Consider the following 12,584-nt stretch of genomic DNA (forward strand, 5'->3'; position numbering starts at 1 on the left):
AGCGGGGCGCATGGATTTTCGCTTGGGAGCGGAAGAGGGGCGCATGGATTTTCATAAAGGGGGGAAGGAGGAAGGGCGCATGGATTTTCGCTTGGGAGCGGCGCGTAGATTTTCGCATGGGAGCGGCGCAAAGATTTTCGCTTGGAAGCAGGAGAGGGGCGCATAGATTGTCATAAGGGGGAAGGAAGAAGGGCGCATGGATTTTCGCTTGGGAGCGGGAGAGGTGCACATGGATATTCGCTTGGGAGGGGGGCGCATGGATTTTCCTTTGGGAGCGGGAGAGGGGCGCATGGATTTTCCCTTGGGAGCAAGAGAGGGGCGCATGGGTTTTCCCTTGGGAGCGGGAGAGGGTCGCATGGATTTTCCCTTGGGAGCGGGAGAGGGGCGCATGGATTTTCCCTTGGGAGGGGGAGAGGGGCGTATGGATTTTCACAGTGGTTTTTGTCAACGTTGGGGAGGGGAGGGCCCTCTGTCTTTAGCCCATATCCCTTTAGGTTGTATCTGGCAGGAAACAAACTGTTGCAATCAGTGTGACTGATAAGATTAAACCTGCTTCTCTTTACGTTAACACAACTTCAGATTAGCACAAGTGGGCACGCCCTCTATTGAACTTCTCCGGGACCCTTTATAGATGGTATGGTTATTAGAGTGGAGACAGCAAAGGAGAACTGAAAGGAGCAGCGATTGAAAGAGATCTGCAGCCTATCTCGCAATAGAATGAGTAACCCGTCCTAACTTAGGATGGGATGGGAACTGAACTCGTCTTTAGTCCTAAGATAATCCTAATTAGGAAGAGTTTGGTGAAGTCACAGCAGGTGAAGGCTGTGACTCCAGGAGTGCACCCCCATTACAATTTGAGGATGAGGAGGACACAGACGCAAGTCTTTGCCGAATAATGATGATGATGGATCCTAAATACAAGTGAGGGGAAGTGTAGTGCTTTAATTGGGCATGTCACTATTTTTCCTTGAGCCATCGAACTAATAGGACAAAACTCCAGATAAACACCCTGAAAATAACGACAAATAAACAAAAAACTAAAATAAAATACTGGCCCTTTGTTTTTTATTCAACAGATTCAGTTCTACAACAATCTTTGAAAAGGTAAAAAGTGCCACACAAAATATTTCTTCAGCACAGGATGAATTGCTTGCCATTAGCAAGCCAAACTACTTCCCTCGGCTTCGCCTCAGGAACTAGTTTGTCAACTTCCAATACATCGGGAGCTAATATCGACTAGTCACCCTCAAACCATATTATATTTGAATAATAGCACCATGAAATGGTTAACAAGATGCTGTGGTACAATATGCTGGTAATCAGACCAGGAACACCAAAGGGGGTCCATTCTCTTTAAGAAAGGGGCACTGGGTTATTTTATGTGCATTACACAACACAAAGGACCTTCAGCTTTTACGCTCCATCCGAATGATGCAGTAATAATGGTTAAGTGTCTTGGTTAAAAACACAGTTGTCACAACTGGGACTCGTATGCAACAATTATATTGAAGTGTCTTGCTCAGGGACACAAGTGTCATGACTGGGACTCGAACCCACACTCTACTGATCAGAAACACCAGAGCTTGAGTCCAGTTATCTTATTCGCATTAAACAACAGGCAGGACTGACGGCTTTACATCCATGCAACAATTATATAGAAGTGTCTTGCTCAGGGACACAAGTGTCATGACTGGGACTCGAACCCACACTCTACAGATCAGAAACACCAGAGCTTGAGTCCAGTTATCTTATTCGCATTAAACAACAGGCAGGACTGACGGCTTTACATCCATGCAACAATTATATAGAAGTGTCTTGCTCAGGGACACAAGTGTCATGACTGGGACTCGAACCCACACTCTACAGATCAGAAACACCAGAGCTTGAGTCCAGTTATCTTATTCGCATTAAACAACGGGCAGGACTGACGGCTTTACATCCATGCAACAATTATATAGAAGTGTCTTGCTCAGGGACACAAGTGTCATGACTGGGACTCGAACCCACACTCTACAGATCAGAAACACCAGAGCTTGAGTCCAGTTATCTTATTCGCATTAAACAACAGGCAGGACTGACGGCTTTACATCCATGCAACAATTATATAGAAGTGTCTTGCTCAGGGACACAAGTGTCATGACTGGGACTCGAACCCACACTCTACAGATCAGAAACACCAGAGCTTGAGTCCAGTTATCTTATTCGCATTAAACAACAGGCAGGACTGACGGCTTTACATCCATGCAACAATTATATAGAAGTGTCTTGCTCAGGGACACAAGTGTCATGACTGGGACTCGAACCCACACTCTACAGATCAGAAACACCAGAGCTTGAGTCCAGTTATCTTATTCGCATTAAACAACAGGCAGGACTGACGGCTTTACATCCATGCAACAATTATATAGAAGTGTCTTGCTCAGGGACACAAGTGTCATGACTGGGACTCGAACCCACACTCTACAGATCAGAAACACCAGAGCTTGAGTCCAGTTATCTTATTCGCATTAAACAACAGGCAGGACTGACGGCTTTACATCCATGCAACAATTATATAGAAGTGTCTTGCTCAGGGACACAAGTGTCATGACTGGGACTCGAACCCACACTCTACAGATCAGAAACACCAGAGCTTGAGTCCAGTTATCTTATTCGCATTAAACAACGGGCAGGACTGACGGCTTTACATCCATGCAACAATTATATAGAAGTGTCTTGCTCAGGGACACAAGTGTCATGACTGGGACTCGAACCCACACTCTACAGATCAGAAACACCAGAGCTTGAGTCCAGTTATCTTATTCGATTTAAACAACACGCAGGACTGATGGCTTTACATCTATGCAACAATTATATTGAAGTGTCTTGCTCAGGGACACAAGTGTCATGACTGGGACTCGAACCCACTCTCTACTGATCAGAAACACCAGAGCTTGACGAGACCGTTAATCTCATCCGCTCGGCCTCGACATGATGTCTCAAAGAGCAATTTCCATTGCAAAATGTCTCAGTTGCTACTCAAAAATCATCATTTGCTCCTCAATGTTTGCATTCATTGTGCACAAAACTTTCCAGTCAAAATATTTTGCTATGCAAAAGTGCTGGACGAAAACGTTCTCTGACTGTGATCTGTCTCATCGAGTCGGCTACTACTTATAGTTGTTGATGAGATCATTCGTTGATATCAGCGCTGGTTTGTTGGTCCATATCGCTGGTGTTCCTGAACACTCCATGGCTTCTGCTGATGCCTGTGCTGATTATGTTTCTTCTGCTGCTGTTTCTGGAGGAATTCCAAGACCACAGGGGACTGCATCAAAGCCTGCACGAAAAGAATAAACACATTCCAGTCATGGTTAAAGGCAGTGGACACTATTGGTAATTACTCAAAATAATTATTAGCATAAAACCTTACTTGGTAACGAGTAATGGGGAGAGGTTGATGGTATAAAACATTGTGAGAACTGGCTCTCTCTGCAGTGACCTGGCTTTCGAAAAATAAGTAATTTTCCAAGAATTTGAACTCGAGACCTCAAGTTTACAATTTGAGATCTCGAAATTAAGCATCTGAAAGCACACAACTTCGTGTGACAAGGGTGTTTTTTCTTTCATTATTATCTCGCAACTTCGACGACCAATTGAGCTCAAATTTTCACAGGTTTGTTATTTTATGCAGATGTTGAGATACACTAAGTGAGAAGACTGGTCTTTGACAATTACCAATAGTGTCCACTGTCTTTAAGTCATTGAGGTGTGGGTTTGAATCCCAGGTGTCCTTGAGCAAGATGCTTTACTATAAAAGCTTCTCTTCACCCAGGGATATGAATGGCTACCTGTGAGGGTAAACATTCATAATGTGTTTAAAACAGCCCCCATAGAACCATGGCAGCTCTGGGCTGCATATGTACTCCCCAGGGAGCTGAGAAAGATTACTGGACTGGAATGTGACGACCAGAGCACTAATGTAAAGCGCTCTGATACGCTAATGTAAAATGCCCTATAAGGCCTATACAAACTAGTTTGTCATTATCAATATTGTTATCCTAAAAGTGAATTTTTATTTCCTGCAGTTCCAATAATAGCTGGAAATATTTGTCTTAGCCTTTCAAGAGAGCAGAGAAATGCCTGCTCATTGCTAACAAGGCGTTATGTAATAATCAAGGGAGTGTTAGGCAGTAACGGTGTCAGGGATGGGTACACATATAAGGAGAGTAGAGGTACTGGTTTAGTTATAGCAGCACCATCCAAAGTAAACATACAGGTCCACACTACATTTCAAGTGAAACAAGCAGGTTCCATGGAGGAAAGTGTGCAATCTGCAATAAATATAATAAGGGTCAATGTGTGCTTTGCTATCACCATAGATAGAATGTATGAGTATTCTACACCATGGGTGACTAGTGTGACTTGTGTCGTAGTCACAACTATTCATTACTTAGTTGTTTGTAGTAAAAAAATTCTTGGTTAATCGTGCTGCCACAACTACTACAAAAATAGTGGCGAGTTCTACAAAAATAGTTGCGCCTGTTTAGTGAACCAAATGTGTCACTCATGACTATTCATGACAACATAATTTACTTACAAATCACAATCAGACATCAGTGACACAATCCTTCAATCCTATGTTGCGCCTGCGGTAAACGCATCTTGGGAATTATAAATTTGTCATGGCTAATGTCAAAGTTAATAGATGTTAAATTTGCATCGGGATAAAGAATATTACTTTTGGTTTTTAGCCATATGTGTGTTAGCACTGTATACTCAGAACGTTCCGGAGTTCTGTTATAGTGTCAACTATTTGAGATGCGAGTAGTCATGTAGTAAACTTCACTAGTCGCCCAGGCCTAGTAGAGATACAACTTACCATTTTCTTCTCATTGAGAACCTGCTCAAGCATGTTCCTCTGCTGGGCTGGCTTCTGTCTTGGTGTACCCCCTTGTCCGTCACTTTGGCTCTCTGTTCCATGGAGCAAAAGTTCCATGTTCAAAGCACTCTGGGAAACAGACACAAAAACCGACAGTGAAATTAGATTCATCACAATCACCAGGGCCAAGATTTTAGACTGGACCACAGGACCATGGTCAATAGTTTTAATTTCAAGCCAGAAGTGTGTATTTGTGGTCGTAACAAAAAACTAATTCCGTCAATGGTCAGTACTTTACCAATGGCAAACTCAACCGAAACAATTATTAGATACGACTGCCAAAACGCACCCCAGTACACTCATGATCAAACACGATAAGTCTTGAGTTTTTTTAATGTGCCGTATTTTGGCTTCGGGAGGGCACACTCAAGAGTATGTTTATCACTTCCGGGGGTATACGCGATTTGTTGTGCACAGTTTCAATAGGCGTTCCGTCACTTTTGCTGCGCCGTAGTTTAAGTTGCTTCAGAGGTGGGTTGTATCGGCTCCTTTAAATGTCTTATTATCCGTGATGGATTAGATGTCTGTGTTCCAGGCTTCAATAACTGTTTTGGGTATGAATGAATATACCCCCAGAAGTGATTGAGAGCGCCCTCACGCAGTAAAAAATAAGGCCCGTTGGATAATAATACCTCACTCTGTAACAACTTGAACAAAAACAAACATGTTGACTTTGAGTCTGATAAAATACCTTCCAATTCCATTGAGTAGGCCTAATGAAAAAACCATGCATTCAAACAAATGAGACAAATCTTCTCTTACACACGTAAAGTGATTTGTTTCTACTTTAAAGACACTGGACACTATTGGTAATTGTCAATAGACCAGTCTTCTCACTTGGTGTATCTCAACGTATGCATAAAATAACAAACCTGTCAACATTTGAGCTCAATTGGGCGTCAAAAGTTGTGAGATAATAAGGGAAGAAAAAACACCCTTGTCACACTAAGTTGGGTCCTTTCAGATGCCTGATTTTTGGACCTAAAATTCTTATTCTGAGGTCTCGAAATCAAGTTCGTGGAAAATTACTTCTTTCTCGAAAACTACGTCACTTCAGAGGGAGCAGTTTCTCACAATGGTTTATACTATCAACCTCTCCCCATTACTCCTCACTAAGAAAGGTTTTATGCTAATAATATTTTGAGTAATTGCCAATAGTGTCCACTGCCTTTAAAGGTCAGATAAGCCACTTCTTGTTCCAGGCAAAACAGTACCTTGCCTAATAAGGCTTTTATATCAGCTAAGGCGCAGCATAAGGTGAAGTTTAATATCAGACACAGTGGTTTTTTGTGTACCTTTGAAAGTCAGATTTAAGTCCAAGGGATCAGCCAGGATTCGGTAAAAGGGTGTCAAAGTTTGCTGGAAATTTAAAAACTGTGTGCCCACATTTTTCACTTACAATACAAATATATATGTTAAAGGCACTGTACAAGTTTGGTAATTGTCAAAGGACAGTGTTTTCACTTGATGTATCCCATCATAAGCATAAAATAAAAGCCCTGTGACAATTTGGGCTCAATTGGTCATCAAAGTTGCAAGAAAATGATGAAGAAAAAACACCCTTATTGGACGAATTTGTGTGCTTTCAGATAGGAATAAAAGACTTCTAGCTAGAAGTCTTTTATTATTTTAGTGACAAATTCCCTCTTTCTCAAAAACTACAATACTTCAGAGGGAGTCGTTTCCCACAATGTTATACTGTCAAAAGCTCTCCAATGCTCGTTACCAAGTCAGTTTTAAGTTAACATTTCTTTTGAGTAATTACCAAACCTGCACCTTCCCTTTAAGACACTCAGACATCCCTAACACTGTGGATGAGCCACGCCTTATAATATGTAGGGAAAAAACAGTACCTTGTTATTCAGAGCTTTTCGTTTCTTGTAGGTCTCCTTATATGCCTTGTTCCGATGGTACTTGCACTTCCACGGCAGCGGTAGGTACTTGCGGGACTTGTAAGACGTCTTGTGGCAGTCTGGAGCTACACACTCCATCTCCACTTTCTTCTCCTCATTGGAACACGACGAGCAGGAGGAGGAAGATGAAAGAGATGAGGATGATTCAGTTCTCGTCTCTGAGCAGCACCCAGACTCCTCCTGGGTCAGGCTACAGTTTAACGAGGGATCTTTCTCGTTGGAATGCTGGGTGTCTGTCTCTGATGCAGAGTCTTGGGAAGAATCCTGTTGCTGTGCTGGATGAAACATAACTAATGAGGTTTCTTCTGTGTAGTGAGATTCAAACGCCACAGCTCTGCAATAAATAATAAAAAACAGTTTGGTCGTGATGGTTGACTCACAGAATGGCAATCACCGACAGTGATAGCTGATGAAAGCGACAGTAATCCAGTGTGCCGTTTAGTCGTAAATTTACATCTACCACTGATACACATCTCTATGGGTGAACAGACCTGGGCCCAATTTCACAGTCTGCGTAGCACAAACATTTGCTTAGCATGAAATTTCTGCTTCAATAAAAACGGGATTACTAGCCAAAGTTCAACATGATATTCAGGATGAGCAAACAACAGCTGAAAACCAGTAACAAATAATATGCAACAAGTGGAAATTTATAGAGGCAGAAATTTCATGACTAAGCAAATTTTTGTGCTTAGCAGCTCTTTACAGGTATTATTTAAAGGCAGTGGACACTATTGGTAATTACTCAAAATAATTATTGACATAAAACCTTACTTGGTGACGAGAAATGGAGAGAGGTTGGTGGTATAAAACATTTTGAGAAACGGCTCCCTCTGAAGTGCCATAGTTTTAGAGAAAGATGTAATTTTCCACGAATTTGATTTCGAGACCTCAGATTTAGAACTTGAGGTCTTGAAATCAACCATCAAAACACACACAACTTCGTGTGACAAGGGTGTTTTTTCTTTCATTATTATCTCGCAAGTTCGATGACCGATTGAGCTCAAATTTTCACAGGTTTGTTATTTTAAGCATATGTTGAGATACACCAACTGTGAAGGCTAGTCTTTGACAATTACCAATATGTCCACTGCCTTTAAAAAGCATTATATAGGCCTAGGTCTGTATACAAAGTAATACCGGTTACGCGATACATGATAACAATAAAGAAACACAAGTAAACTGAAACACACATATAAAAAACAAACTTTAAAAAGTAAGCCTACACAAATACCCTCAGAACAAACATCAGACAAATAGTAAATACTACTTGTACACCCCTTATTTATTAAGCAAATAAACAAAGACACACCTGACACACACATACATGTTACGTCCCAACTTGATAATTGTCCCAACTATAGTTGCGACTGGTCCCAATTTGAGTGTTGTAGTTGGGGCGTCCCAACTATACATGTAGTTGGGACAGTAATGCAGGCTACCAGCGCGTTGCAGGGTACCAGGGTTGTTTTCTGCTGCATGCTGTGTGGTGGTGGTTGTGTGCACAGACATAAAGAATTTAGTTCTTAGTTCGAACACACCCATGGGTGTGTTCGTTTAGCTTCCCAGGGTCGACCCCGGTCTGCCGTTTGAATAGCTTCGACGGGGCTCACCCGGGTAAGCCCCCAGTGCCCTGCTTATGGAGTGGGTCACTTGGGGCTGACCTGAGGTGCATGCCGCCACCACGAGGGCGAGTGTGATCGTTTGATTAGCTCTTGTCAGGGGCTCACCCGAGTGAGCACCGCTGGGTCGACCCAGGGAAGCTAAACGAACGCACCCATTGTCTGTGGTTAATTTTTTTTGTGTGCACAGAGACTGCCTCGTGGTGTGAGCTAGTCTTGAAATCAAGTCGGTAATTGTTTAGCAGTGTAGTTAAAGGGACGGTACTTTTGTGGCTGGAGCATGGCGGTGTGTAGTAGAAGGGTTTGAGTGGGTAAATTAATTATTCTCGAGTAATTCTTAATATAGTTTTATGTTGAAAATTACAGTGTTACAGTTTGAGCCTACTTGTACAAATAGAGATGAACTTGTGGGCATCAAACAAATACATTAGGGGCCAAGACAACTTGAACAAGCGAGGTCAAGTTATTTCTACAGTTGGGGGACTGGGGGTCCCAACTAGAGTAGTGACTGTCCTAACTGTACCAATGACTGTCCTAACTATAGTTGAGACCATCTCTACCACATATATTATAAAATAAATTTGGTCTATCCCTACTACAGTTGGGACAGTCATTACTACAGTTGGGACCGGGGGTCCCAACTAGAGTAATGACTGTCCCATCTTCTAAGAGGAGACCATCCCTACCACTCAGCTAAAATATTATCAACCCGGGCCTATCCCATAGACTACACCGAGTTGGGACAGTTAACCCATTGGTACAGTTTGGGACGGCAGTCAATTCTGTGTGGCTGATGCAGAGAAATAACCGCAGTCTCAGACTTGAAATCAAGTCTACACAGTTTGGACCCGACAGTACAGTAATCCACGCATGTACTGTTGAGCTAGCTCTATGTGAAATCCCAACTACAGTTGGGCGCCCCAACTTTAACACTATAGTTGGGACGATTATCAAGTTGGGACGGAACATACATACAAAGAAAAAATCAACCAAACATTAACAAACAAACAAACAAAAACCACCCCAACCTAAACTACAGACTTGATCAACAACAAACAAAAGACTAAAGAGTAAGACAGAAAAGCAAAAAAACAGACAAATTGAGATTAAATTGTGACTGATCGATAGAGATATGTTTGACAACAACTTTAAAATTGAAACAACAAACCTATCAATCAATTAAAAAATGTGGCTAGCCGATCGAAAAAACATAGCAAATTGTGTCTAGTCCACTGACCAAACAGTAAGAATTAGATTCATAATGTTTCAAAAAGTAAGCACTATATAGTTAGCATTGAGTTGTGTGTGACTGATGATGCCTGTGATTTAATTTTAAATCATTATCATTTATTTAAATTTTATTTAAAACTAAGTAGTATCCTGGTGTCATGTGTTTTCAGTAGGATAACAGGAAAATTGTTCACAATCAAAAACTAAATATTTTTTTTTCACATCATCTATTCAATTTTTTAACAATAACACTTACACTTCATGGTGTGTTGAAATTTTTAAAGTTTTGGTTTTACGTTGCGAGAGACAGTCCGCCATTAACAGTGCTTATCCATGCACGACATTGGAGCAACGTCATATGTTTTCATACCTTTCATTGGTTGGTATTTTGTTGAATATTCAGAAGCTAGTATTATGGCGTGCAAAATAAATCTAAAGTATTATTCAATTACTACTTAACAAATTGAGTTACATTTTTGTCCTAAGGCATTTTGGCTACTATATTAGAATCCAGAGATATCATAAGGCATGAAAGTAAAACACCCCACCCCCCTTGAAACACACACACTTCATAACCATCCGTTTTCCCCCATTTCAGACCAGTAATGTTTGGTTTCAGGAGATAAGAACCCAATCTATGATATTTTCTCTTTAATGTAGACTTAGTATTTATTACGCTTATCAGAATTTATTACAGTATGCAGTAAATTAAAAAAAAACATTTTGTGGTCATTTTCACTTAAAATATTTTATTATTTTCCCCATATTGGCACACCATAGAATCCCAAATAGTAACCACCTCACATGGTCCATCTAGTGACTAAAGCAGAATGAAACTCAATCTAGCAGATAGTAATTTTGTTTTGAACTTTCGAGGTTGGATGATGTTTCTTTGACTCATTTGAATGTTGGCATAATAATGCACTAGTGATTAGTACCAAAAATCAATCATTTTATAAATGTTTGAGCATAACCAACGACAGGAAACTTTATTCTCAGCATGATTAAGCCTGATGAAAATACAGACCGTGAGTAAACTGCATAGCTTCTGTCACCAGTGCAGCTTGCACAATCTCGCGGTAAACGAAAATCAAAGTTGGGGACCGAAAACATATGAGGGTCGATAACGTATGACGCTACGATATGGGGGACTATACACTATGGAAACCCGAGATAGAACCAAAACAGAAAAGGGACAATAATTATAAAAGAACTCCATAGGGATAGGGAAATTCTAAAGACCTGGGTCTGGGTGCTTCACAAGAAGTTTTGTGTACAAAGTCTACGGGAGGTTCTTAACTACATGGAAAAAGGAAAGAACAAAATACGTCTCCACACCACATGGATGTAAAAAAGGGAATGTGATTTGTGTGTGTGTAACGCTGTAGTGCAGCTGGCGAGCGAGGAGTGCACTAATTTATAAACAAAATAAAAAACAATTCTACTATTTTATACTAACTACACACAATTCATTTCAACTGGTGTAACCAACTTACGTGCTCTAGCAAGTTGCAGGATGTCAAGTCGAAAAGTTCATCACCTGAACTGCAGCAGTGTGGTAACCCTTTCTACCCAACAAACTGCAAGTAGATGACGCAGTTCAGTTCTTTAGAAAGAGCGAGCAACTTTAGCGAGCTGTCAAAATTTGACCTTCTGTCCCTTTTCTCACAGAAACACAAAACACTTGTTTAGCGCCCTCAAGTGTCAGTAGGTGATTATGCAATTTGTTAGTAAATTTACAAACAAAACAGCAAGGCCAAGGGGCTACGAAGGTGCACGAACTCGATGAAGATTTGATGCTTTTGAGTGGAATAACACGCCCGATTGGTGTAATTTGTGTACATGGTTTGCTAGCGACGTATAAACAACCAAAATGCCTGGGCCAAGGCCGAAGGTAAGTTGAGGAAAGCTGATTTTGGTTAACGCGAACTTTGTCTTCCGTGTTCGCGTGCACAGTAGAGCTAGCCGGTGAGGACATTCACCTTGCAAAAATTTGACCTTTTGAACTTTTTTGACTTGTGTATTTTGTTTACTGTTTGTTTGTTTATTTAGATGACCTAACCGTGGACATTGTACCGCCATCGTGATATTATTTAACAAACTACACTAGGCAAACTCCCACAAGGGAATATAAACCGAGCTGACAACAACCAATCTCTCTCCCCATGCAAACATTGGCTTTATTTTTTATGATTAAGATTAAGAATAAGAATTGCCGGAAAAGTGGTTTGGTAATGCATTGGTATCTAATTTAACTGCATCCTGTCAAGATGATTTTAAGTAGTGGGGTGGGCACGGTTCTCGAGGGGTGTATAAAAATCCCATGAGATGACCTTTTAAAGGATTTGGGTACCTTTTCAAAATGTCCATAGATTTACATTAAACTTACAGGGTTTGAAGATAATGATAGTGGAAAGCTTCCCTTCAAATATTATGTACTGAGGTGCTGTAGTTTTTGAGAAATGAGTAAAACATTGTCATAAAAATACGATTTTAAATGATTAAAACAATTTTCGTCTCATGAGACAAAAGTTATTTTGGAAAAGTTTCCGTATGGCGCCACCACTTTTTCACTCGATATGAAATAATATAGTATCTAATTTACCTCAATGAGATATCCCTTTTTGTAAAAATGAGTGAAAAAGTGGTGGCTTCATACGGAAAGTTATCCGTTATTTTCATGACATTGTTTTACTCATTTCCCAAAAAACTGTGTAAGTTTAGTGTAAATCTGTGAACATTGTGTTTTTTGTCCAACAAAAAGTACATACACCCTTTAAACTCAAACCAAAAGATCCATGGCGGATCAGAATAACATTTTATCATACCACAGCCTTGAGCAGTTGTTGTAATTTTTGGCTAATTGCTTTCTTATAAAAATCTTTGTCATCTTAAAAC

The 12,584-nt window shown here is 40.7% G+C and overlaps 2 protein-coding genes across 2 annotated transcripts in view; one reads left to right on the plus strand and one right to left on the minus strand.

The window, feature by feature from the left end:
* Positions 1–1,056: 1,056 nt before the first annotated feature.
* On the minus strand, positions 1,057–11,337 carry LOC139936064 (uncharacterized). Its single transcript, XM_071930784.1, has 4 exons — positions 11,183–11,337; positions 6,775–7,168; positions 4,862–4,990; positions 1,057–3,319 (listed from the first exon to the last, which is right to left on the minus strand). Exons 2-4 carry the CDS (start codon positions 7,120–7,122, stop codon positions 3,185–3,187), a joined length of 612 nt encoding a protein of 203 aa, XP_071786885.1. The 5' UTR covers positions 7,123–7,168; positions 11,183–11,337; the 3' UTR covers positions 1,057–3,184.
* A 77-nt stretch (positions 11,338–11,414) lies between these two features.
* LOC139936063 (motile sperm domain-containing protein 2-like) overlaps positions 11,415–12,584 on the plus strand; it is a 20,370-nt gene continuing 19,200 nt past the window's right edge. The window contains exon 1 of the mRNA XM_071930783.1: positions 11,415–11,580. Coding sequence (XP_071786884.1) covers positions 11,560–11,580 — 21 coding nt within the window. The 5' untranslated portion in view covers positions 11,415–11,559. The remainder of the gene's footprint in view (positions 11,581–12,584) is intronic.

The sequence above is a fragment of the Asterias amurensis genome, chromosome 4, assembly GCF_032118995.1.
Source record: "Asterias amurensis chromosome 4, ASM3211899v1".
In the NCBI taxonomy this organism is placed as follows: domain Eukaryota; kingdom Metazoa; phylum Echinodermata; class Asteroidea; order Forcipulatida; family Asteriidae; genus Asterias; species Asterias amurensis.